At 37.9% G+C, this 26,846-nt stretch overlaps 1 protein-coding gene across 11 annotated transcripts in view; it reads left to right on the top strand.

Moving 5' to 3' along the window:
* ncam1a (neural cell adhesion molecule 1a) overlaps window positions 1–26,846 on the top strand; it is a 255,652-nt gene that overhangs the window by 223,812 nt on the left and 4,994 nt on the right. For 4 of the 11 annotated variants that reach the window (XM_051876831.1, XM_051876832.1, XM_051876834.1 and 1 more), the window contains 5 exons: window positions 5,395–5,519; window positions 8,463–8,643; window positions 18,823–19,021; window positions 21,914–22,030; window positions 22,315–22,800. In XM_051876831.1, coding sequence (XP_051732791.1) covers window positions 5,395–5,519; window positions 8,463–8,643; window positions 18,823–19,021; window positions 21,914–22,030; window positions 22,315–22,800 — 1,108 coding nt within the window. Of the gene's footprint in view, window positions 1–5,394; window positions 5,520–8,462; window positions 8,644–10,980; window positions 12,563–18,822; window positions 19,022–21,913; window positions 22,031–22,314; window positions 22,801–26,846 lie in introns of those variants that run through there. The other 7 variants (XM_051876837.1, XM_051876842.1, XM_051876838.1 and 4 more) reach the window with 3 other exon arrangements.

Genomic DNA, 26,846 nt, shown 5'->3' with positions numbered 1-26,846 from the left:
GCTATTCTGTCTCATTCAGCCAGAGAAATGACAGGGTCTTTATCTTAGGAGTAGGCAGTTGTTTGACTATTGTCTGCTTAGTTGACATTGAGTGGCAGGTTTAAGATTGCACCAGACTAAAACTTCCTCAGATGTCAAAGAAATTAACACATAATAGTGTTTTTTTTTTTTTTTTTTTTTTTTTAAGATTAGGTTTTTGGGGTTGTATGAGTAGATAAGCAAACAAAAGATCTGTTCTTTTGTATGATAATGAGTCATAATCAGCATGAAGATTTCAGACTTTCTAAATTGCTTGACAGCTATAGTTTGTAAGGAACCCTGGTGGTTTATAGATACTCGTTTCAGATGGCTTCAAAGTGAACGTGTGGTGCTTTTTCTGAATCTAAGTGCATATGTGTTTGTCTAATTTGTCCTAATGTGTTCTTTTTAATTGGTATAGTTATCTGTCTCAGTTTGCAAACTTAAAGAATTCGTTCACTTAAGAATTAAAATTTCCTGATCATTTACTCACCCCCATTGTCATTCAAGATGTTAATATCTTTCTTTCTTCAGTCAAAAAGAAATTAAGGTTTTTGAGGAAAACATTCCTGGATTTTCCTCCATATAGTGGACTTCATTGGGGTACGAGTTGAAGGTCAAAATTGCAGTTTCAGTGCAGCTTTAAAGGGCTCTACACGATCCCAGCTGAGGAATAAGGGTCTTATCTAGCAATACGTCTAGCAATATCTAGTCATTTTCTAAAAAAAAAAAAAAAAAAAAAAAGTAAACATTATATACTTTTCACTTAAAATTCTGAAGTGAACAAAATCCTTTAAACACACCTGAATTAGCCAAAAAGTCTTACATTTAATACATTTCCAAACTTTTTAATGTCAAGAATTCCCAAATATGATCACTACCTTCCTAAAATATAAAATTTTAGATGTATACAGAAAATGTGCAAAGTTACGTTTAGTTTTTAGATTAGTTAAATTTTATCTGGAAAATATTAATTTTGTCTTTTTTTTTCTCCCCATTTTTATAGTATAATTTTCCAATTAAACATAAGTATATTTTCAATTTAATTTTTAATATAGAATTTGTGTAGTACTTCATGACAGGTATAATTCCAAAGTGTTAGTGAGTTAGCTAAAGGAATTCTTTAGAAAGCTATACCACATATTTAATTATTCTAAAATATGTGCATTGCAAGAAAGATGAAAATATATTTATCTTTTTTTTTTTAAATATGCTTAATGTTTTCTGGAGTATTTGGAGTATTACTTGAATTTTCTGTGATGAAAACCTATTTTAGCAGATGCTCTTATGCAGTGCGACTTCAAAGAGACTTCCATTCATGCATTTTTATATGTAACTTAAGTGTCTGAAGGTGTACATTCAGCATCATATCTAGTTTAGTTTTTCCTCTGCCCTTCTCAGCTGCAGTCCTGAGCTCATATATGCAAACTTCTCAAGCTGAAAGTGCTGATCTAGGATCATTTTTTTGTGTTTTATATCTTGATGAATAATCCTAGATCAACATTTTATAGTATTGTCTGGGACAATACACATAGGCAGTCTCTGCCTCAACGCTTCTCATGTTCCCATTCTGTAGCGTCCAGCTTCATGTCCAGTAGATGATGCCGGTTTCGTCAACATCACAGAGTTTCCTCTGCCTTTGGCTAGCCTGCTCTGTTTCAGCTGGTTTTTACAGTACCATTGATGCCATTCAATCTGCACATGCATTTATAATTCAATGTACATTGCAAGAGAGCTGTATTTGAATCCTCTCATCGAAAGTACCTCTCGCAGTCAGAAGTTATACTGCTCCTGGTGAAGTGGATTCATAAAGCAATTTGGACTCTGTTTTTACCCTGGATAATTTCAATGTGATTCATGAGAGGTGATATCAGGCAGATTTTTTATTTTTTAAGTACTTTGATTTGAATTTGTGTTTCAAAAAAATCACTGTCTGGGAATTGTTTTATGGATCTACAGACACTGTATCTAAAGTTACAGAGAAGTATTTATGTTTATAATTTGTTTTCTTTTTGTTGTTTGTGTTTCTGTTTGTACTTTTTGGTCTTAACACGTTCCATGTTTGTATAATTTTTTTCAATGTTTTGTATTTTCCATGTGACCCCTCCCCCTTCCACTTTCCTTTCCACCAATCATGTGCGTGCGTATCATGTGACTTTGTCATATGACTCTTGCATGGTGCTGATGATGTCGTCTTCGCTGGTGAACAGAAGGTAATTTTTTGTTGATTTATGTTTTGTTTTTTTTTTTTTTCATTTTGGTCCGATTCCCATTAACAGAGAGAATAGACAAGTTAATGAGGGGAAGATAAAGAAAACTCCCACCCAGTACCATCAGGATTTATGAGCCATTTCATTTTTGAGTCATTCATCCTTCAGAAACCTCACACCACCTACTTTATTTGGCTTTTTGAAAACCATCAGCCTAGACAGTAATAGCAGAGCTTTATCTCCTACACATACTGCTAAGTGCTCTGCATGTTGAACTTTTTATTGATTTTCAGTTTATATTTTACTCTACTGACTTTCATTTTCACCCTCCCACTCTTTTTAAAAAAAATAAATGATTCAACTTTTTGAGAAAATCTCCTTTTTTTATTAAACCGAATAAACAGAGTTGCTTTGTATTTGACATCTCACAAAAACACCTTTTCACTTGTACAAATTAGCATAAATAACATCAGTCATCATCCTCTCATTCATTTGCACATCATAAATGTGCTTAAAATGATAAATTTGTGCTATAGTTGCAGTGTGTGCCTAAAATATGCATACCACAGACTAACAGAAGCACTGACGTTATGCTTTTGCATGAACACATTCACACACACACTTCTGTTCTCTGTCTCTTGTCTGTATACTGAAAGCCTCTCATGCATGTCCTAATTGTGTGTCTTTGTCTCAATAATGTACTTGCTCACTGTCCCTGTCTGCTGTTCCTACTTGGTAATGCAAAAGAGGAACAGCTTCATTTCCTTGTATTTGAAGAAAATACTTCTACTCTCTTTCTTTTCTTACCCAAACATTTTTAACGACACGCTTGGTTTGAAATGAGATGCTGTTTCTGTCATTTCTCTGTAGTGTCTTTCAGTTTCTGTTACTGAAATGTGTCAAGTTAGGATAGCTGTTGTTTTTATTAGTCATGATCGAGTGGCACAATATTCCATGACCCTTGAATCTAATCGGCCTTCAGCATGGTAGAGCATGTTTGCCCTCTTTCTCTCTGTAACCCTAATCTGTCCCTCTTTGTCTTCTTAGCATCTGGAAATCCTTCAGCTAACTGGAAATGATGACTGGATCTCAAATAACTTGTTTAACTGCCATCACTCCTACACTGCTTGTCTTAAATTAACTTGTCTTCATTTAAATTGCAGCATCCAATTGCAAACTTTAATCAAGCTTCAATTCATCACGAAGAAAACACCTTAGGCCTCTATTTTCATGCATGCTTAACTAACTGCCTGATGTTCTGACATTTTCAAAAATGCCTCTAACTTAAATTAAACTTAATTACAGAAGACTACAAAGAGATTTATCAGGATATGAGACCACAACAAACAGCTACATAGAGGTTTATGGTTTCAAGTTTACATACTTTGCATAACTCTTTGCAGAATCTGTTTTTTGTATTTGGTACAGTACTGCATATATGTTTACATATATTCCACAACACAAAATAGTAACTTAGTTTACACAAATTATCCGGTTTATGGGTTCTTTATAATATGTCTTGGCTTCTTGAGCCATATGACTGTTTGAAGTCTTTTGTAATAGTTTGATATTGTCCTAAGTCAAACCCGAAACTTAAACACAACTATTACAAAAGGCTCATTGATGCTCAAGATATACAATAGTTTAAACCAAGAATGAACCAAGAATTTTAACTGAGCAGGATCAACTGTGTAAATTCAGTTATGTTGTCTTGTGGATTATATTATATTATATTATATTATATTATATTATATTATATTATATTATATTATATTATATTACTATTCAAAAGTTTGGAGTCTGTAAGTTTTTTTTTTTTATGTTTTTGAAAGATGTCTCTTAGTCTCACCAAGGCTACGTTTATTTGATCTAAAATACAGTCAAATTGTGAAATATTATCACAATAAAATCATCATAATATGCTGATTTGGTTCACAAAAAAACATTTCTTATTACTGTTATAAAATAAGTGTGTGTTCAAAAGAATATATATATATATATATATATATATATATATATCCTTACTATAAAAAATGTGTTTGTTTTTTTTATTTACTGACCCCATTATATTATATTGTTTGAAAAAAGTAGTACAAAGTAGTAAAAGTAAAAAAGTAGTTTAAGTAGTAAAAGTAACATCTTGCAGATTCTGCCAGAGGAATGTAAAATTATGAACAGAACTGAATCCAAACCATCAAATTTAACTTGTTCATTATATTTCTTAGGTCAAACATTCAGATATCTTATTGCCTTGACCTAAAATTCATCTCATTGTCATGTTTTGTATATTTGGTGGTGTATATATACACAGTGTCATGTCAGTTCCTAATAGGAACTCTTGTCTAGCAGCTATTTATGATGATTAATGGGAGCAGAGCGCTGTGGCCTTCTCCCAGGCTCCTCTAGTGACGCAGGTAGACAGCTAACATCCCAAACGAGCGCCCACACATGTGCATTTCCCACCCCCTTGGCCCGCTGATATTATTAAATGTAATGGCTGAGAATCTCCAATCAAAGCATGGAGGATAATTAAGGGAGTTCTGTCATTAAGTAGTGGGCAAGTCGAGATAATGAGCTCCCCCAGAGACTGCATTACAGCGGCACTCTCTTCCTCCATCACTGCCACCAACACAGGTCCAGCTCTCATTACAGCCCTCCACATGCCCAAGCGACTCAGCTCCACTTTTACAAGAGCCAAGCGCTTTCATTAATGTTCCACATTTGGAAGGATAGGAGGCAGAAGTCATCATTATACTGCCAAAAAGCTTCTACGATGAGATGTCTCGACAGTTTAGCCAAAAACGAGAACAGCGGAACTGAGACTTTTCTAAGTGACTCAACTATAAAGTGTTACATCTCACCCTTTGATCGTTAATTTTAAAATTTTTGTGCATAATTTAGACTATGCATAACCATATAAAATCTTTTTAAATTCTCCCAGCTGGGTCAACACTGTAAATTAATTGTAAGCTAAAATTAGTTTAATTAGCTAACCTATTTCTGCAATTCATATATTTAGAGATAAAGAATAACTTGTGGATTAGAAAATCAGCTGTTAAAGGTTAAGGGGACGTTCACCTGTGGAAATGCACCTGGGTTAAGGGAACATTTTGAATTTGTGCTGGGGTCTTCTAACAGTGTTTTTTTCTGGCCATTTTCTCCTCAGGGGAACCTAATCCTCCTAAACTGGAGGCTAAGCCACTGTCCACAGGCAACGAGATGAAGGTCCACTGGATCAAGCAGGATGATGGGGGCTCTCCCATCAAACACTATTTAGTGCGCTACAAAGCTGTGAGTATGATTGGACATGAGGGAACAGATTTAACTCATCCTGTCATCTGAATTATTTATACCGCCATTGCAACAGTGACATGCCTTTGGGTAGGTTGCAGTGTTCACTGCTCAGTGATGTATAAGAGTGTCCACAATAAAGAAAAATTGTTGTGAAAATCTTGTTCTGCAAAGTTCTTAGAAGTTAACTACTGCATTTGTATTCATGTTGGTTTCATATGGTTTTGAAAAATGCTTATACCATTTTCAAGAAAAATGTAAATGTCTAATGATTCTAAAAACGTCATGTGCCATAACAAAAAAAGTTTTTAAATATATTTTCTTCAAGCCAAATATAAATTAATTCAGAAACAATTTTTTGGAAAATCACACAACATTATATCTTATAACCTGAGCTAACCTTGCCTTGGTCAAATTATGTGATATTTTAAGATACTTATTGACCTTGACACATATGCTGCGTCTCATTTCAAAGGCTGCATCCTCCGGAAGTTTCATTGTCGGCCACATACGTCATTGAGGTTTTCTTCATTTCAGAGAAGTAACCATTACATTCCAAAAGAAGAAAGAATTTACAATAATTCACACCACATGAGGAATAACTATGAATTTTATGACTACTTTTCTGAAATGAGACATCCTTGATGACGTATGTGGCTGACAAAATAGTCCCCTGGAGGGCGCAGCCTCCAAAATGAGAAACAGCAACAGTGATGATTTTGTTGTTGTTGTTGTTGTTGTTTATAGAACTTGTAAACAACAGTACAAAAAACAGGCACCAAAGACAAAAGCTCCAAAGAATACAGAAATACAGACTCATAGTATGTGACAATTTAGTGACTTTAAGAGACTTTATTAAAAGTATGAGTTTGTTATAGAAAACCTTGTATAAAAGAGGAGATTTGGATGATCGACATTTATGAATAAAGAATTTGCCGTTCAGGATAATGAAATTTACAAGATTGTCAATACTTTAATCTTCATGCTCATAATAACAAATAATTGCTTTCACATTCAGAGTTATTCAATGTTAAAAACAATCTTTCTAAAATGTGTGTACACTTTGACAATCAAAAAACAAATGGCATAGAGACAAAAAGAGCATTCTTTCCCAACATCCATAAACTTAGAGAGTAAAATATTAGTTAGATATATTTTATGTAAAGCGACAGTGATGAGGGTCTGCAGGGTTCCTCTCTATGAAATAATTTTCATATGTGCATTGCAAAAATTGGCACCGTATGTCTTTGATTTGGAGGACATTCTCACATATTATTAAGGAGTTTTGTTAATATTTACAGAACTATTTAAATATTTAAAGTTGCAATGTGTTAATATTTAGGAGGATCTATTGACAGAAATTCAATATAATATACACAACTATGTTTTCAGTGGTGTATAAAGACCTTACATAATGAACTGTTATGTTTGTATTACCTTAGAATGAGCCATTTCTATCTACATACACCACGGGTCCCCTTACATGTCAAGTCGTCACTTTGCGCCATGTTTCTACAGTAGCCCTAAACGGACAAACTGCTGTCTCAGACGATGACATCTTTGTCCTGTGTTGGCCACCGTAGTGTCTCTATATTGCAATTCGCAACCTCACCACTAGATGCCGCTAAAATGTACACACTGCACCTTTAAATTGTTATTTATTATATAATCTGGGAAAACCCGTCGGATGTCGCGATGGAATGTTTTCAATAAAGTCAAAAAATAGGTTGAATGTCATTTTTTTTGTCAAAATTGGGTTTTCATTAAATTATCATTCTATAACATCTTGTCTATCATCTCTGAAAACATCTTGTCAAATTTTGCCTGTTAAGTGCAGAAAAATAGCGATTTATAGTGTAAAGATTTTTTTTTTTTTTTTTTTTCTGATACAACATTATCGTGAGAAGGCGCAGCACAGGAGAACAACGGAGCTATAATGAACACACATGTTCTAATTATGTGTTTATTAGAGGTTGAATTCAGATCAAATACTGCCAAACTGCCCATACTACTTCTGAATAGGATGTCTACTTCATAAAATGTATAAAAATATGGAAATATATGGTTCAGATCACTCAAATAAATGGAGGCGCCCTTAAATGGTCAGCAATGGAGCTTGGATGTCATCTAGTGAAAAAGTTTGGTACTGCGCCCAAACAAAATCTTACTGAAAGCTCATTTTTTAAATATTTCAACCTAAAATTTGGAATGTTGACATTTTTGGCTTTTATTTTCTTGCAGTTTAAGAGTAAAACATGCTTTGATATATATTATTATAAAATATAAACAATTATATTTTTACATTTTCATAAACTTAAACTTCTATAACTTTTTTTTTTTTCACTTTCATAATTTATTTCACTTCTACAATAATCTGACTAATGTCTTCTTTAAAACAAGACCAACCTTAGGTTTATATTCCAAAGCATTCTTGAATTACAACCATTTATGTTTGGATAGTGCATTTTCATGTCTATGCGAAAAAAGGGGGTGACAGTTATTTAAAGCTGTTTTTCTCAAAATTACGTTCCTGAAAATCAGAGCGATCAGCCGACTTCAGATAACCATAACTTTTGTTACAGACGAGATATGAAAGAAGTAAAAACAGATTTGGAAAGGGCTCGAATCCATGTGATAGGTAAAATTTCACCATGTGATGGGTTTTCGCAGATCACATCACATATTTATTTAAATATTTATATTTATAAATGAGGCTTTTCTCTTCATTATGAAATCAGGACATTGTCAGCTCCCTCCAAAAATATTAAATTAATTTTTACTTCAGAAAATAACATACTAATCATAGAAGAGGTGTATTCCAGGTCAGTTTAAGTGTGAATTGCATTTTTATGTATTTTTAAAGAAGGTCCTGACAAAAAAAAAGATTAATTAACCCCCTATATACCATCTGTGCTTAAAGTGTGTCCACTTTTGCATCCATAGAAACATCGCCAGGATTGGAAGCCAGAGATCCGCCTGCCCAATGGTAGCGAGTACGTTGTGCTGCAGGGTCTGGAGTGGAACACGGAGTATGAGGTCTCCGTTATAGCCGAAAACCAGAGAGGACGATCTAATCCCGGCAAACTCTTCTTCAGGACCTTGCCAGAACCCACCGCCATCCCAGGTACGGCCCACCCCATAACCCTGAAGCACAGCCACTGCCAGCCAGAGCAGCCAACAGCCCGACCGCCTCACCTCAACCCCTGTTAACCCCATCCTACTAGCAGGTCTTGTTGTGGATTACACGGGCCACCCTTGTGTCAATTCAAGTTGTGGCCTGGCCTCCTCTAGAGAGTGATTTAACACAATCTAAGAGTAATAAGAGTGATAAACGTCTGTGAGAGGTGGCCACGGGTGAAGCCTGGAGACCTTCAGCTCCTCTCCAGAGCCCTGCCCCTGTGGCAGCCTCCCCCTAACTCTCGCAGCCGGCTTTATTGCTCATCTCGGAGCGATTGCAGATGATATCAGTGAAGATGAGATTTTCTATTTGAAGCTCGGGAGGCAAAAAAGCCACAGCAGGTCCGTTAAACCATCCTCCCCCTCCACCACGGGCTCGTTTGGTCTGTGCTCCAATGGCAGTGCTGTGTTTTTGTTTTCTTATGAGCTGCTTCCCCACTGATAAAAATTGGGCCTTAGATCATCCCTCGCTCTCTTTCTCTCTCTGTTCCTCTGTCTCTTTTTCTTGGGGCTGAACTGAGGCTCAGTTCAGGCTCATTGCGGCAGACCGATTGAATTGGGCTGACTATCTGCCCGCTCTCAGTGGGGATGCATCCTCTGGTTTTGCATGATGACGCCTCAACAGGATTAATGGTTTAATGCTTTACTGAGGACCTAACAGGCATCTGCCGGTGCATGGCCAAGAGACCTGCTTTTTCTCATCCGCTTAGTGGGAAGCAGCCATATAGCAGTGGGAGCTTTGGATCTCGGAGCACTTGTGCAAGACAGGTTCAGATGGATAGAAAAGCCTTCCTTTGTCCCTTTTCCCATCTCGCCACACTTACACATTGCAGAGTTGTTAACCTCAATGTGTAACATGTGGGAGTTTAAAAAGCGGCTTTATTTTTAGCCTAACATCTGCATCGCCTCAGATGGAGCAGCTGCCGTTAGAAAAGATGGTCCAAAAACAGCTGCCCAGACAGCAATTCATGCTTCTCCATCATCTTATATTTGGACCAGTGTGCGTGAGGCAGGTTAGAAGCACGTGGAACCATCTGGGACGCTTTTATTATTACACAACATATTCCTTTGCTTTGCAGACATTGAACACATTGAGAGTTTGGCAGGAATTAAAAAAGGGAGGCAGTGGATTTTGGTATGGTACAGGGAGCAGGTTGAGCTCAACCCTGGCCGCAAGACAAATACTGAATCTCTACTTCCTGTAATCCAAATCTCCCCAGCTACAGTTGACATGGAGGAAAAGCTGTTCTAATACAATGCCCATTAACGTTTGTGCAGTTTAAGTAACATCAAAAAACTCATTCAGTCATCCAGCGCAGTATTACACTGTATTGCATCATAGCCTGTTTGTTTCACCTTGTCTTCTGACTCGGCAACATTTCCCTGGTGTTTGCAACTCAAAAAGATGAAAGCCTGTTTGTTTCCTACTCCCATGAAGAGTTATTTTAATTAATCATAATTTTCTGGAAGCACTTAGTTAAAGCCTGAAGTGTGTATTTTTTATTTAATAATAATTCATTTTAAAATACTTCTCTATATAATGCAGGGGCCATTCATAGATGAAGTTTCTCCAAAAAGTGTAAACACAATCTCCGTGGCACTTTAAAAACATTGCTCCAACATTGACCAATGCCGTAAGTTTGGGGCGGGGCTTTCTGTTCCACCGGCCAATTGCAGATGGGGGAGTTTGCAACTCAGTTTTGGTGATGATAGTAGCTCAGAAATTACACACTTCACCTTTAAAGAAAGATTTACCAAAATTTGTGGTAAAATTTTAATTTCAAATACCAGGAAAGTTGTCTGATCCGTGTTTCTTGATCGTATGTGTCTTCGTGTTCCTTACATTCCGTATTTCCCATTATTTGGCTATCGTTGTCCTTTCATTCTTGACTTTGCTGTCATTTGCTGTGCTTTTAACATGCTACGGCCTTCTTACTTTTTGGTTTTTACTAACTTGCTTGAACTTTCCTTTGATATTCTTTTCTAATCTTGATTAACCTTTTAAACTTAATTTTCTGTATTTGACCTATTCTCTGTCTTTCTCTTTTTTTCTCTCTCCCTCTCTCCCAATTTCTTTCCCTGTTTTTTCCTTCCCTCCCTCTTTCCCTTTTTCTGTCTCCATGTGTAAAATCGGACATCACCGGACCATCGCATTTTCAAACACGCACTCAAAATGTTTTCGTTTTGTTTTTTCCATTTTTGCCTCTGTCTTTTCTTTTGTGTTCTGTCCCTGTGGTCTTCGGGTGTCTTTTTTGGTGTGGTGGTGTGGGATGTGTGGTCTCAGCAACCCTTGGCTGCTCCTCTGTGACGTCCGCTCTCGTCACTCTCATGTTCTCCATGCTGACTGTGCTAGTGCTCTCATAAACCGGGGCTCGCCAGAGGAGAGGAGCCCCGTCCACTCTTCAGCCACACCCTTCAGTTTTCTACGCCTTCTGATCCTCTCGCAGGCTAAACAAACAAACATAAAAGAATATCAGTGACATGTTATCGGAATTAAGCAGAGTGTTCGGTGCTTGTATCATTCTGTTTTCTTTTTTGTTTCTTGTCATTTTCAGTTTCTTATTAGTTCTATGTTTAAGCAAGGCAGCGTTGGTGTGTTTGAAAAAGTGTTTTTCAGACCGTGGACTTTTGGGAATGTTGTAGAAAATCTTTCCCTATCAAGATGCCTAGTCTCTTGATGTTAATCTCGATATAATCATTCTGTAGGGCCCATTTAGGAGATAAATTTTGATCACCTTCATTCATTTTAAGTTTCTTATTTTTTGTTCTTCTTCTGTTTATTATTAAGATATTAACTGATTTTGGAAGGGAGTTTTTAAAGAATAGGCACCAAATGTGTGTGTTGACATGAAAACGTGTATTTTGTGACAAAATGTACATAATTTTAGATGATTCAGAAAATATATACTTTCTGTAATGGACTTTTATTTACATTTTCTTCTCTGCTTCTTACTTGAAAAGACCATTCAAAACTAATGCTACTGCTGTTAAACTCATTCACGTCAATAAGTGTCATTTTCAACAGTGTAATTTAATTCTGTTCTGTAATACATTTTTTTGTATACACATACCAGTATGGTGTCATGCAGTAATCATTGTAGGTTTTAAGAAAATACGGTAAGCTAGATTTGTTTATTTTGTGTTTTTAAGGAACACAACTTGGTTTTGAGTCGAGATCTTGCATGGGACCGTAATGCGTGACCGTTTCATGTGTTTGTCCCATAATGACATGGTGCTCAATGTCAATTCAGAGGGACCCACTGAGCTTTTTACTTTTAAAGGGCAGGAGTGTTCTTCAGTACTTCTGATTGACTATCTCTACTCTGAAATAGTAAATTCCTTAAGGCTGTTTTTTCTTGCTTAGACGGGATTTAACATAAACACCCCCCAGACTGAATTTTAATGCGAAACCCACAAGCGTTCTTGTGTGCATGGCACCACCTCCGTTGTAACCGTATAAATCAGTTTTGAACATTAGTGATGGCCGGGTACAGGCATGGATGTCGATTGACCTCCAGCCGAATGTCCGTATTAAAGAAGGTGGTGGTCAGTTTACATGTCAAAGGCTGCCGTATGCCATCGAGAGCAGAGATATGAGTGCCCATTATTATGCAAGACCTATGCAGGCATTTCCTGGGAGGGTGTCGAGTAAAGTGCAACTAATGTAATTAAGTGTCTTACAGTTAAAAAAAAAACAAAGCTCATATAAATATATAAGGCAGGGCTATGAAAATAAATGGGAGGAGGGAATGGGGGTCGTTTGTTCAATAAAATGGAGTAGCATTTGTTTCCCATTTTGGAATGGATTCTCATGGTAATAAAGTGATGCGCCCCGGAGTTTTGACTCCTGGAAACGCATGTGCCAATCAGTTTGTCGGGCTCATCATTCATATTCAGGTGCGTTTCTGTCCTTAATCATTGTGTGTTGGTGCTAGGTGACATTTCATCAGAAAAGCAGCACCCCGTTTGGCCCCGTCTGGAATGTTTAATGCCACCCCGGATGGATCATCAGCTTCATTCAGACTAGCAGAACCAGAGGCAAAATAAGTTGAGAATCCAAACTTGGCACAGGCAGAAGTGCCACTTGTTCGCACTTATCACTGAGAGTGACTAGAGACGGAGGCAAGTGTCAAGTCTGGAGGTGTCTGAATAACCTGAGAGTCCTCGGAACAGACTGAACATTTGTAATGACCGTACCGTGAAGGTTAAAACAGGCTGTTAGCAATAAGTCACATTCAGCAGATTTTCACAAATTGTTAAGGCTGCACATTTCAATTTCAATCCCACTTCCTCTCTATTTTTTATCTAGGAGGGTAAAAGTTTGGCAAATTAGCATGAGCTAGCATCTAGCCCCTGCTTGTAGGTTCCATAACTACACAATTCAGAGGACAAAAGCCTATTTTTCCATCAAAGGACATACAAAAGTAGCCACAAATGTATTATATTATATTATATTATATTATATTATTATACATTATATTAAATTTTTTCCTGTTTTCCATCACCCAATCAGCATTGTCAATACATAATTTGGTTGTAGTGTAATTAAATGGTTAGTTCACCCAAAAATAAAAAAAATTCTGTCATTAATTACTCACCCTCATGTCGTTCCACACCTGTAAGACCTTCATTCATCTTCGGAACACAAATTAAGATATTTTTGATAAAATCCGATGGCTCAGTGAGGCCTCCATTGACAGCAAGATAATTAACACTTTCAATGCCCAGAAAGCTACTAAAGACATATTTAAAACAGTTCATGTGACTACAGTGGTTCAACCTTAATGTTATGAAGTGATGAGAATACTTCTTGTGTGCCAAAAAAACAAAACAAAATAGCAACTTTATTCAACAGTATCTAGTGATGGGCGATTTCAAAACACTGCTTCATGAAGCTTCGAAGCTTTACGAATCTTTTGTTTCGAATCAGTGGTTCGGAGCATGTATCAAACTGCCAAAGTCACATGAACTATTGAAATTTCAAAACACTTATGACGTAACGAAGCCTCGTTTACTGAGATCACATGATTTTGGCGCTCCGAACCACTGATTCGAAGCAAAAGATTCGTAAAGCTTCGAAGTTTCATGAAGCAGTGTTTTGAAATCGCCCATCACTAGATATTGTTGAATAAAGTCGTTATTTTGTTTTTTTGGCGCACAAAAAGTATTCTAGTCGCTTCATAAAATTAAGGTTGAACTGCTAGTCACATGAACTGTTTTACATATGTCTTTAGTACCTTTCTGGGCATTGAAAAAGGAAATGATCTTTTTTGTGTTCTGAAGATGAACAAAGGTCTTACATTTGTGGAACGACATGAGGGTGAGTAATTAATGACAGATTTTTCATTTTTGGTTGAACTAACCCTTTAATCACATGACATTTACAGTACAGCTCAGGTTATTGGCTTAAAAAATATGTCCAGAATTGAGTGCCCATGATGAATGGGAATGCTAACGGCTAACCCAGCCATATTCCAAACCTCCTTGATTCAACCCAACACTCAACTATAGCATGCACTTTTTTGTTCAGGAACGCACCAATTTTTTAATATTCAGAATGGGATAAGGTTTGGAATATGCGGAGATGGCTGGAGCGTCCAAAAGACCTTTTAAGCACACTGCTGAGTAAGCAGAGCAGGACATTTTTGGCCGGTGAGGGAACTCAGTGAGACGGCCTTTGTGCTCAGATGTGTGCCGTGATTTATCGCACTTGTTAAAATGCAGGCTGAAGCGCAGGAAAACAACTGCAGCCCACTCTGCGCCCTAAGCTAGGAGAAGTGCTCTCGGCCCTCTCCTGGCTGGCCGGTAGATTAAATCTGTCAGCTCTACCTCCTGTTGCCCAGCCTCCGGTACACTTCCACAGAGCATGGGGACTGCAGCGATGGCTAGATTTCATCACAAAGTCTACAGCATGAGATTACCTATCAAACAGGTTTCTTGGTTAAAGTTCACATTACGTTTTGGTTTACTGTATATATTTTAGCAGAGTTTTCTGAGAGCAGCACATCATGTTATTTTTTTTATTTTTTTTTCTGATGCTCAAGTAGAGCTGCAGGTTGTTATGTGGTGTTTTTTATTCCTTAGAACAGTTTTGTCTAATGCATTTTTCCTCCAGGTCTCTGCTGAGTGCATCCATAATTCATGATCTCCTTGGTACATGTAGATGTGTTTTAGGTCTTTATATGGTTCCATCAATGATTTAGAAGGACGTTTCATTAGAGACACTTCATACAAAGTTGCCTAGAACTCGATATATGCCTAATTGCAAATTCATTCAGCTTGTTTTTCTTAATTCACAGTATAATCTATGGCTGTATACTCACAAGAATACTTGAATAAAGTGCCAATATGTGTTAGGCTAACAATACACTAAGTTAGCTCAATTTTTGCAGCCCGTATATTATTTAATCAAAGCTGTGTGTGTCCAGATATATATATATATATATATATATATATATATACAGGTGCTGGTCATATAATTAGAATATCATCAAAAAGTTGATTTATTTCACTAATTCCATTCAAAAAGTGAAACTTGTATATTATATTCATTCATTACACACAGACTGATATATTTCAAATGTTTATTTCTTTTAATTTTGATGATTATAACTGACAACTAAGGAAAATCCCAAATTCAGTATCTCAGAAAATTAGAATATTGTTAAAAGGTTCAATATTGAAGACACCTGGTGCCACACTCTAATCAGCTAATTAACTCAAAACACCTGCAAAGGCCTTTTAATAGTCTCTGAGTCTAGTTCTGTAGGCTACACAATCATGGGGAAGACTGCTGACTTGACAGTTGTCCAAAAGACGACCATTGGCACCTTGCACAAGGAGGGCAAGACACAAAAGGTCATTGCAAAAGAGGCTGGCTGTTCACAGAGCTCTGTGTCCAAGCACATTAATAGAGAGGTGAAGGGAAGGAAAAGATGTGGTAGAAAAAAGTGTACAAGCAATAGGGATAACCGCACCCTGGAGAGGATTGTGAAACAAAACCCATTCAAAAATGTGGGGGAGATTCACAAAGAGTGGACTGCAGCTGGAGTCAGTGATTCAAGAACCACTACGCACAGACGTATGCAAGACATGGGTTTCAGCTGTCCCATTCCTTGTGTCAAGCCACTCTTGAACAACAGACAGCGTCAGAAGCGTCTCGCCTGGGCTAAAGACAAAAAGGACTGGACTGCTGCTGAGTGGTCCAAAGTTATGTTCTCTGATGAAAGTAAATTTTGCATTTCCTTTGGAAATCAGGGTCCCAGAGTCTGGAGGAAGAAAGGAGAGGCACACAATCCACGTTGCTTGAGGTCCAGTGTAAAGTTTCCACAGTCAGTGATGGTTTGGGGTGCCATGTCATCTGCTGGTGTTGGTCCACTGTGTTTTCTGAGGTCCAAGGTCAATGCAGCCTTATACCAGGAAGTTTTAGAGCACTTTATGCTTCCTGCTGCTGACCAACTTTATGGAGATGCAGATTTCATTTTCCAACAGGACTTGGCACCTGCACACAGTGCCAAAGCTACCAGTACCTGGTTTAAGGACCATGGTATCCCTGTTCTTAATTGGCCAGCAAACTCGCCTGACCTTAACCCCATAGAAAATCTATGGGGTATTGTGAAGAGGAAGATGCGATATGCCAGACCCAACAATGCAGAAGAGCTGAAGGCCATTATCAGAGCAACCTGGGCTCTTATAACACCTGAGCAGTGCCACAGACTGATCGACTCCATGCCACGCTGCATTGCTGCAGTAATTCAGGCAAAAGGAGCCCCAACAAAGTATTGAGTGCTGTACATGCTCATACTTTTCATGTTCATACTTTTCAGTTGGCCAAGATTTCTAAAAATCCTTTCTTTGTATTGGTCTTAAGTAATATTCTAATTTTCTGAGATACTGAATTTGGGATTTTCCTTAGTTGTCAGTTATAATCATCAAAATTAAAAGAAATAAACATTTGAAATATATCAGTTTGTGTGTAATGAATGAATATAATATACAAGTTTCACTTTTTGAATGGATTTAGTGAAATAAATCAACTTTTTGATGATATTCTAATTATATGACCAGCACCTGTATATATATATATAAGAAAATGAATTGGATAACAAAACAACTGCTTTATGATAGTACGTTTTAGGTTTTTTACATATCTCATTTGTTTATATATACACACACTTATATTTTATTTGATTTTATTTGATTTTACTTTTAAAATATGTCTAAAATTTAATTTTAGCCCCCTCATATGTCCGTTTATTAGTCCAAAATCACTTTTTTCATCCAAATGGTCTACCTTTTATGATGACCTCTTGAAAATTCATCATCTTCATAACATCAGTGTGCTCTTCCCACATCTGAATCAAATATTTCAGCATAGATTGATTTAATAGAACATAGTGGAAGCATAGAAGAAGACTGAATCAGTATGAATTGCCACATGTTTACTGATGTAGTGTAAAGAGCCATATAGGTGCATTTTGTTTAGTGATCCAGACCATACGTGCCTGTTCTAGTAGATCCTGTAGTTATTTAGCATTTTAATGGTGTAGCTTGTCATTCCTGGTAAGTAGTCGGTGTTTTCATGCGCTGAAAACACAGTTCTGCTTGTGTTTGTCCATCTCGTTCCGTCTTTGTTCCATTAACATGGTGTTTTCTGTATTTCCATGATTATGGCTTCTGTTTGTGTGTGTGTATATATGTTTACGCAGGTTACCCCGCAAGTGAATGCGCTAAGAGCTGAATATTGAGATTATCTTCACCGTTCCTTGCCAGTGCAATTTCTCTGTTGAAATATGTGCATGAATATGAACAGAACAAGCCTTGTAGTTAATGTTCTGAACAGGACTGCTGAAGTTCTGTACAAGGAGACTTAATTATGTCTCTGAATAAGCATGCTGGGTTCATTTCCATGCGAGTAATGAATGCCCTGCTTCAGAATGACGCTGTATGTGATGTTATGTTGTATATTGTTTAGATAACACATGGATAATGCATCCCGTTTTGACAATCTGTAAGAACCTAAACATCATGGGGGGAATTCACTAAGAATGAACTGATAGTGCTGTTTATTTGCACACACTTGTTGTTTCAGTGATTCTGTGAAGGAATTATGCAAATCAGGTAACGGTGCAAACATGCCCACAAAATCTGTGCTATTTGCACTGCGCAATTCCTGTTCTTTTCTGGAACTGTACAGCATGGTTTTATCACTGTGATCCAAGCACCTCTTTAAAATGTGTAAAAGGGACTCATTTACGCGCATTTGGACATACGCCCGGTTATAATGCGTTTCACTATCTCTTGTTGATCATTTGATAAATCACTGCTTCTTTGATTAATAGAAAATGTACACAAACATATAAAATTCTGTTAACCGTTCATGGAAGGCGTGATATTACATTTTGTGAGGTTCAATCTAAAATAATTCCTAATTTACACATAAAGGAGGACGTGTTTGCACTTAAAACAATGACTTAAAGTGGTAGGTCACCCAAAAATTAAAATGCTATCATTTACTCACCCTCAAGTCATTTAAAACCTGTATGTATTTTGTTCTGCTTGAACAAATTTTAAAAAATGTCTCCTTTTTTGTCCACATAATGGATGTCAATGGATGTCCAGTGATGTTTTGCATCACATTGACTTTCAATGTATGGAGATAAACTGTTGAAACAGTTTTTTTTTTTTAATCTTCCACAGAATAAAGAAAGTCATACAGGTTTAGAAAGACATGAGAGTGAGTAAATGATGACAGAATAATCATTTTTGGGTGAATTATCTCTTTAATTGAAACACAAAGCAGTACATTTCAGCACATTTAGTACCTGGTTAACTGATTGCTGGTGGTTAGTGAAAAAGATGCAGGTTTTAAGAGTATGTCAAAATATTGTTTAGTGAATTCACCCTAATGTGGTTACTATTGGTGTGTATTGGCTTTAGTTCTAACTGCCTTCAACAAACCAGTCTCTTCACCTCATCTTAAAGTAGTACAACCAATAGATTGTATATAAATGTAGTGATTTTCTAGATTGCTTAGATCACTATGGCACTGTGGAAAAGCCTCACACTTTAAAGCCTGCAATGACATCATTTCGTTTTGACTTTCTTCTCTTCCTCCTTCCTAAAGAAACCAGCTCAGGGTTGGGCACCGGGGCTATTGTGGGCATCCTCATCGTGGTCTTCATCCTGCTCCTCTTCGGTGTGGATGTCACATGCTACTTCCTCAACAAGTGCGGCCTCCTCATGTGCATCGCTGTCAACTTCTGCGGCAAGTCTGGGCCCTCTGCCAAGGGCAAGGATATCGAGGAGGGAAAAGCCGCTTTCACGTGAGCCTGTCTTTTCCTTCCCCTCTCATCTGTGTGTGTTCCCTTGTCCGATAACGTCATCCATCACTGCTCTCCCATTATTATCACCCCCATCAGCTCTAGAGGAGGGCTTGAGGCAGGGCTGATTGTGACATATCTGACTTCATGAATGAGAATGATGTGAATATTGGCTCATGGCAGCAGTGTTAAGATAAGAGAAGAGGAGGAGAGGTGCATGCTGTTTAGGAATGAGAAGATGCCTCTGGTTGCCTCTGTTTTAGTAGCCATTGAAAAATGTGTTTCAAGAAAACCTGGTGTTTTTTTGTTTTTTTTTAAATCTAGCTAGTTATTATATCCAGACTTTCACATAATTTTATTGCACCGAAGGCCTCAACCATATACAGGTGCATCTCAATAAATTAGAATTTTTTTTTTTTCTGTAATTTAATTCAAAAAGTAAAACTTAAATATATTCTAGATTTATTAGACATAAAGTAAAATATTTCCAGACTCTTTTGTTTTCATTTTGATGATTTCAGCTTGCTGCTCATCAAAATCAAAAAATCAGTATCTCAAATTATTAGAATATTTAATTTCAAGTTCTATTAAATTACCATTCTCAGGGTATAAATACTGGGTTTAGGTCAGTAATCCCAACAGCAGTCATGGGGAAGTCTGCTGACTTGACAGTTGTCCAGAAGATGATCATCAAGACCCTCTACAATGAGGGTAAGCCACAGAGGGTCACTGCTGAAAGAGCTGGCTGTTCGCAGAGTGCTGTGCCAAAGCATATTCATGGAAAGTTGACTGGAAGGAAAAAGTGTGGTAGGAAAAGGTGTACAAGTGAAAGGAATGACTGCAGGCTTGAGAAGATTGTCAGGCGAAGCCGATTTAAGAACTTAGGAGAGCTTCAAAAGGAGTGGACTAAAGCTGGAGTCAGTGCATCAAGAGCCACCACACACAGACGTCTTCAGGAAATGGGCTACAACTGTCACATTCCACGTACCAAGCCACTTCTGAACCAAAGACAACGTCAGAAGCGTCTTACCTGGGCTAAGGAGAAAAAGAACTGGACTGTTGCTCAGTGGTCCAAAGTCCTCTTTTCAGATGAATGTAAATTTTGCATTTAATTTGGAAATCAAGGTCCCAGAGTTTGGAGGAAGAGTGGAGAGGCACAGAAACCATGTTGCTTGAAGTCCAGTGTGAAGTTTCCACAGTCAGTGATGATTTGGGCTGCCATGTCATCTGCTGGTGTTGGTCCATTGTGTTTTCTGAAGTCCACAGTCAACGCAGCCATCTACCAGGAAATTTTAGAGCACTTCATGCTTCCTTCTGCTGACAAGCTTTATAGAGATACTGATTTCATTTTCCAGCAGGATTTGGCACCTGCCCACACTGCCAAAGGTACCAAAAGCTGGTTCAATGACCATGGTGTTATTGTGCTTGATTGGCCAGCAAACTCGCCTGACATGAACCCCATAGAGAATCTATGGGGTATTGTCAAGAGGAAGATGAGAGATACCAGACCCAAAAATGCAGATGACCTGAAGGCCTCTATCAAAGCAACCTGGGCTTCCATTACACCTGAGCAGTGCCACAGGCTGATTGCCTCCATTGATGCAGTAATTCATGCAAAAGGAGGCCCAACCAAGTATTGAGTGCATAGAAATGAACATACTTTTCAGAAGCCTGACATTTGTTTAAAATGTCTTTTTTTTTTATTGATCTTATGAAGTATTCTAAATTATTGAGATAGTGAATTGGTGGGTTTTTGTTAAATGTGAGCCAAAATCATCGCAATTAAAAGAACCAAAGACTTAAATTACTTCAGTCTGTGTGCATTGAATTTATTTAATACACAAGTTCCACAATTTGAGTTGAATTACTGAAATAAATGAACTTTTCCACGACATTCTAATTTATTGAGATGCACCTGTATTATTTATAACACCATACTGTTTTACGTTTCAGAAAATAATTTTCAGTAAGTATATTTATATTTTAATAGATTTTTTTTTTACTTGCCCTGCCAGCAGTTTTACAAAATAAGCTATTTTTAGCATCATATTTTATAAAACATTTTTCATGAAATAATATTTTTTGAACTGTCATCAGTTTCACAAACATGATAAACGCATATAAATGTGTAAAAAAAATATGGTTTTAAAAGCGCTGTTTATCATGAATGTAACGGACTGACGCTAGAGACTGTGGTCTTTAGCCTCATTGTTAGAGTACCCGACTCCCATGCGGACGGACCCGGGTTTGAGTCCTGCTTAGAGCGGGCGGTTTGAACAGGAGGGGTTACATTGGTGCCTTGACCCGGATGAGAGTGAAGTTTAGGGGGGTGAATGTAATGGACGTAGGCCAGTAAGAGCTGTACGTGTAAACCTCATTCCCCTGATCTCAAGAGAAGCTCTAGCGACTGACACTAGAGACTGTGGTCTTTAGCCTCCTTGTTAGAGCGCCCGACTCCCATGCCGGTGGACCTGGGTTCAAGTCCCACTTAGAGCGGGCAGTTCGAACAGGAGGGGTTACATATATCCAAATAAAATAAATTAACATTTTTCATGTAATATAATTTTTTCGTTACCTGCCCTGCTGACAATTGTTAAATAAATATGATAATAGCTTTTTAAGTACCGTATGTTTTTCAAGAATTTTTGTCCTTACATTTCTTATTTTAACTCTATAACAGCTGTAAATTAATATAAATACACTTTTGCCAGGAAATGATGCCATGTGGTGCGAGACATACTGATTTGATTATAACTGCAAATCCATTTTAACTGATGCTGCTAATTTTAACAAATCCTGATCTGCTGTATGTTAGCCAACAATGTTCAGGGCATATTTGTGAGCCATTTGTGATATTTGTTTATCTTGGTAACTCTAGCATGTCATCTTTTACAGTAAGGATGAGTCTAAGGAGCCCATTGTGGAGGTAAGAACTGAGGAAGAGCGCACACCAAACCATGAGGGAGGAGGCCCCACTGAACCCAATGAGACCACCCCTCTGACGGACCCCGAGTGAGTCCCTAAAACACACACACTCAATCCATGTCTGCTCTTGTTTATTAACATCTCCTTCAACAGTCTCTCTGTGGTAGTTTAATTCTTTAGATACTACACACCCCTCACGTTTTGCGATTACCTAACATGGTATGTTTTATTTTGAAATGCATGTTGGACTTACTTGTGTATGTGTATTTTGCTTTGGCTTTCCTTCCCTCCCTCCTCTCCCCCTCCTTTTTCTTTGTGTGGATCTCTTTTCCCCCGTCTCTCCTCTTGCTCTCTTCCCGCTGTCCTCACAGGCACGCTGCTGACACCACAGCAACAGTAGTGGACTTGCTTCCCTCTGTAACCACTAACTCAGACCCCGCCACTGACAGTCCTGCTAGCGATAGCACCACCCTTACCTCAAGCACCGCCCCTGCGGCCGACCCTAAAGCGGCCCCTAAACCTACTCCCCAATCCAGCACCCCCAAACCCATCGTCACCTCTCCCACCTCCCCGCAAGCTGCTCCTGCAGCCGTGGCCCCTCTGGTGGACCTGAGCGATACGCCCTCCAGTCAAACCTCAAAGTCCTTAGAAGCCCCCCAGCCGTCTGATTCAACCCCTGCAGATCTGGCCAAAGCCGCTGGCCAGAGCCCTGTTGATCCGGCCAATCCCCCCCAAAGTAAGGACTCTCAGGTACAGGGAGGAGCCCACCAGACCACAGATAGTGACCTTGCCAAGGATGCGCTGGGCAAGCCTTCCAGCGAGTCCTCCAGCACACCGTCCGCACCCAACCAGGACGAGTATGGCCACCTGTAGATGTTTAGTTGTGTTTGTGTCCCTGTCCTTAACCATCTCCACTTTCTCACCTGTGTTCTTCATCACCCCCCTTCCTCCTTGTATAACTCACTCACTTTCTTGTCACTTCTTAATGTCATATCAGAATTTCATCAGGTTCCTCCTGTATCTTCCATCTCGGCGTATTCCCTTTCGTATTCAAATGAAAGATGACTTGGTACGCTGAGACAGCTTGTGCGGGTTTATTTGCACCTCAGTAAAAAACTGTTCAGGGACGGCGTTTCAAAACACACCAGCATTATAAATGTGTAAATTTGTTCTTTTGGTTTTGTTTTTCAGGGCGAGCTAATTGATTCCGCCATTATCGCTGGCAGAGCCTCACAATGAGCCTCGCAATCGCAAATGGCACAATTCCACAGCTGATGATTTTAAATGATGGCTTTCAAAGCTGAAAAGGACAGTGAGAAATAAATTAGCAGCCTTAATGGTGCTATTGAAAAAAGGACCGTCTTAGAGAAGGCTAATGTATGATCATTGTAATTACATTAACACAGCAGACGAGGTGCAGTGTCATTTGTGGCCCCGTGGGTGAAATGGCCAACTTCAAATGGCCAGCTGATGTACAGATCAAGTCAACAAGGTTATTATTGGTAACAAACACTGAGGAAAAAAACAGCAGTGAAAAATATTTTCATTAAAGGTGCACTGTGGAGGTAAAATAAAAACAACTCTGTATTTAACTTGCAATTTGTTTCAACCAAATGGTAAAATACTGTATCTTTAAATATATTAAGAATAGAAGTTTGTAAAGAACAAAGTCTAAAAAATACTAAAAAAAACTGTTGTTTAATTATAGAGAAAATTACTATTATTTCATTATTAGATTTTATATGGTTGGATGGTTGGATTTAATAATAATATTCCAGTTGGTTTATTCTATCCAAAAGAATCACTGAGTTAGACAGAAAAAAGTGTGTCTGATTGTCATGTAAACATCAATCACAGTTCAGTTAACTTTTTGCATGTGATGCTTAGGAGCAGATACACTGCCCTTCAACAGTTTGGGGTCTAGAAAAATCTTGAAAAAGAAAAAAAAGAAAAAAAATGTATCATAGTTTCCACAAAAATATTAAGCAGCACAAGTGTTCCATTGATAATAGTTAAAAAATGTTTCTTAATCGTGCTCTTCATTTTATTTATTTATTTTTTTATTTCAATGAAATGAATGTACTAATGTACTTTATTTTAGTTATAATAATGTTTTTTATTTAATATTTTGTATTTTTAGGGGATTTTATGGTACTAAATTATATTTACGCTATAGTTATAATCCATTTATTCACTTTTTGAGCATAGACCTGAAAATGACACTTTCTAAATTATTACTGAAGTGAAAAAAGTTTTTAAAAAAAGTTTACTTAAAAAAGTTACAGAATTTCATATTTATTGTTGTGAAAAATGCACAAAAATACAATTTTCAATTTTTATATGAAATATCTATTTTCAAAGACACTTTTTACTTTTCACTTTTAAAACTGCAAGAAAATCAAAGACATAAATCTAAACAAGTTATGTTCCAAATTTGAGCTTGATATCTCAAAATATGAGCTTTCAGTAAGATTTTGTTTGGCCGCAGTACCAAAAGTTTTCACTAGATGAAATTCGTCTCCCACTCATTTCCAGTGTGGTCATTTTTGACCATGAGGAGCACAAGTATGACTATTTTTTTCAGGATCATTTAACCTTTTTGAATCATTCCTTGTCCATGTTTTTTTTTTTTTTTTTTTCTTTTTTGTTCACATAGCAAGTGCCAAGACCTTTACCAAGTTTCATACCATTCCGATAAAGTAAAAGTAAAAAATTCTAAAAAAAAAAAAAAAAAAAAAAAATTGATCAAATGACTTCTTTCCAAAACCTGCACACCCTAAACTTTTGAATGGTAGTGTAAATATGCAATCACCTGCACCACATTAATAAACCAGCATTCAGTTGTTACTGAAAACAATGTCTTTGTGAAACATTGTGAAGACAACACAAATTAAATTAGTGTCTTGTTTAGTTGATCCAAACAGCCTCAAACAAATCTCTTGAATATATTCCAAAGATTCTCTGCCATGAACTTTGGAAACTTTGCCAAATCCAACCTGGACTTGTTCTCCATCTGACACAAGATCTGTGTGGATTTGGTCCATGCCTCTGAATGCGCCAGAAACGCCAGAATGATAGTAGTTAAAATTCACAGCAAAATGTAGCACCATTATTTTATAGCACATTTGCATCATATCAGTGCCTCTAAATAGCAGTGGTTTCATTCTTTCATTGGTGCGTATTACAAAATTAAACGAACATTTCACATCTGACAGATTCAGTCCTGCTAGCTTTGTAGAAGTGCCTAATGGAGCCAGAAGTAGCAGCGTCTCCAGAATTGCGCGAATCAGCCTCCTCAGTAGCGCGCTCTCTCTCTTGCTCAGTTGTGAAGTACAGAGAAAATCGGCTGTTAAATAGTCAGCCAAGACTTCCAGCAGGGAATTAACAGGAGCATGGCGTTTGTTAAATATTTACCAGAGACTTTGTTTTCCCCACTTCCATTTGTGCTCTGTAGTTTGCACTTTCTATGTATGGCCCAGCCATCCCAGTCAGCAAGTCAGGCTTGTTCTCTCTCTCTCTCTTTCTCTCAGCTCGGCTCACTTGTCTAATTTGAGCTGGAACACTCCAGGGAAGCTGCCTCTCATTGGCTGCCACCTGGGCTTATTGGCTCCATCTGTAGATATTCAGCTACCTGAGCTCTTCCCTGGTTTTCACAGAACCTGCAGAATATCAATAGAATTCAATCTGCCATCTTTAGACTCTCAAGATGCCTAAAGTCAGAGTTTTTTCCTCTTTCAAGAATGAGAGTTTGCACTTTGCAAGATATTTCGCAGTGGATGCAAACTGACAAATGACAGCTCGCGTTTGTCCTGTTCTTCTAAGGTTTGCTTGCAGTACCACTGCTCACTCAGAAGGAATAATGAAGCTTTGTGTCTGCCACAGTCATTCAGCGAGACTCTGCACACTTGGCCGCTCTTCATAAGAGCCAAGAATGTGATCAGATAACTTTATTGTGATGAGTGTAATGACATTCAGCTGTGGGACAAACAGCTCAGACCTCGGACACCAGCAGAGCAGTCGGCTCTTGTGTCGTACCACCGAGATCGTGTAGATAGTAAAGTGAGACACCCTCACCTCGCTACACCCATTCTCTTTTAAACAAAGCCTCTCTGTGACTTTGCCGTATCCGAGAGAGCTCGAAACCGCCACTGTTGGTCTCACACCACTGCATGAAAGAAGCTGCCGGCTGTCATTGCTGTCCGGGCACATTTGATGAATATAATGAACAGTCATTCACCGCTGATATCAGCCCCGCAGCAGGGCAGGTGTACTAAAAATAGAACTGAAGGGAACGTGTTAGAAATGTGACAGGGACTGTCCCTCTCGATTCCCTGCCAGCAAAGCTCATCTTTAATTTTCATGGTTCATTATGCATTTATGAATGATTTGGCACACCAGTACAGTCAATTCCATTACAGGAATTATCAGCGCTCGGAAAGAATCAGCCTACTGCGAAATAATTTAAGTAAACTTACTTTTTTTCAAGGTCCACTATGTGCCCTGTCAGCTCCCTTGAGAACAAATGTCTATGTGCCTGTAAAATATTCAGTAATAGGCAGTTTGCAGCGGATGATTTTCATTTATTTATGATTTATTATTTATTATTATGCCTTTTGCTTCAGTCCGACCCCAAGAGACAAGAGCTCTGTGTATCAACAAACTATTACACAGGCAATAAGCGCGAAGGGAGAGGTTAACATTTATGTAGTTTATGAGGATTGTCTCTGCAGCGGAGTCTATGCAGCAGAAGGGCTCTCTGCACCAATGTCCTGCTCTTACTGTTCACAGCAAGCGTTATCTTAGTCAATATTAGGAATCATATGAATCATACCTGCATGCACTGTTCCTCTGTCTTCATACATGCTCATGAATAATCTTTAATGTTAGCTTATGATAAGCTGTG

This window comes from Ctenopharyngodon idella, chromosome 21, assembly GCF_019924925.1.
Source record: "Ctenopharyngodon idella isolate HZGC_01 chromosome 21, HZGC01, whole genome shotgun sequence".
NCBI lineage: Eukaryota > Metazoa > Chordata > Actinopteri > Cypriniformes > Xenocyprididae > Ctenopharyngodon > Ctenopharyngodon idella.
Note: the sequence above shows the minus strand (reverse complement) of the source record. Positions and strands in the feature narration are given on the sequence as shown.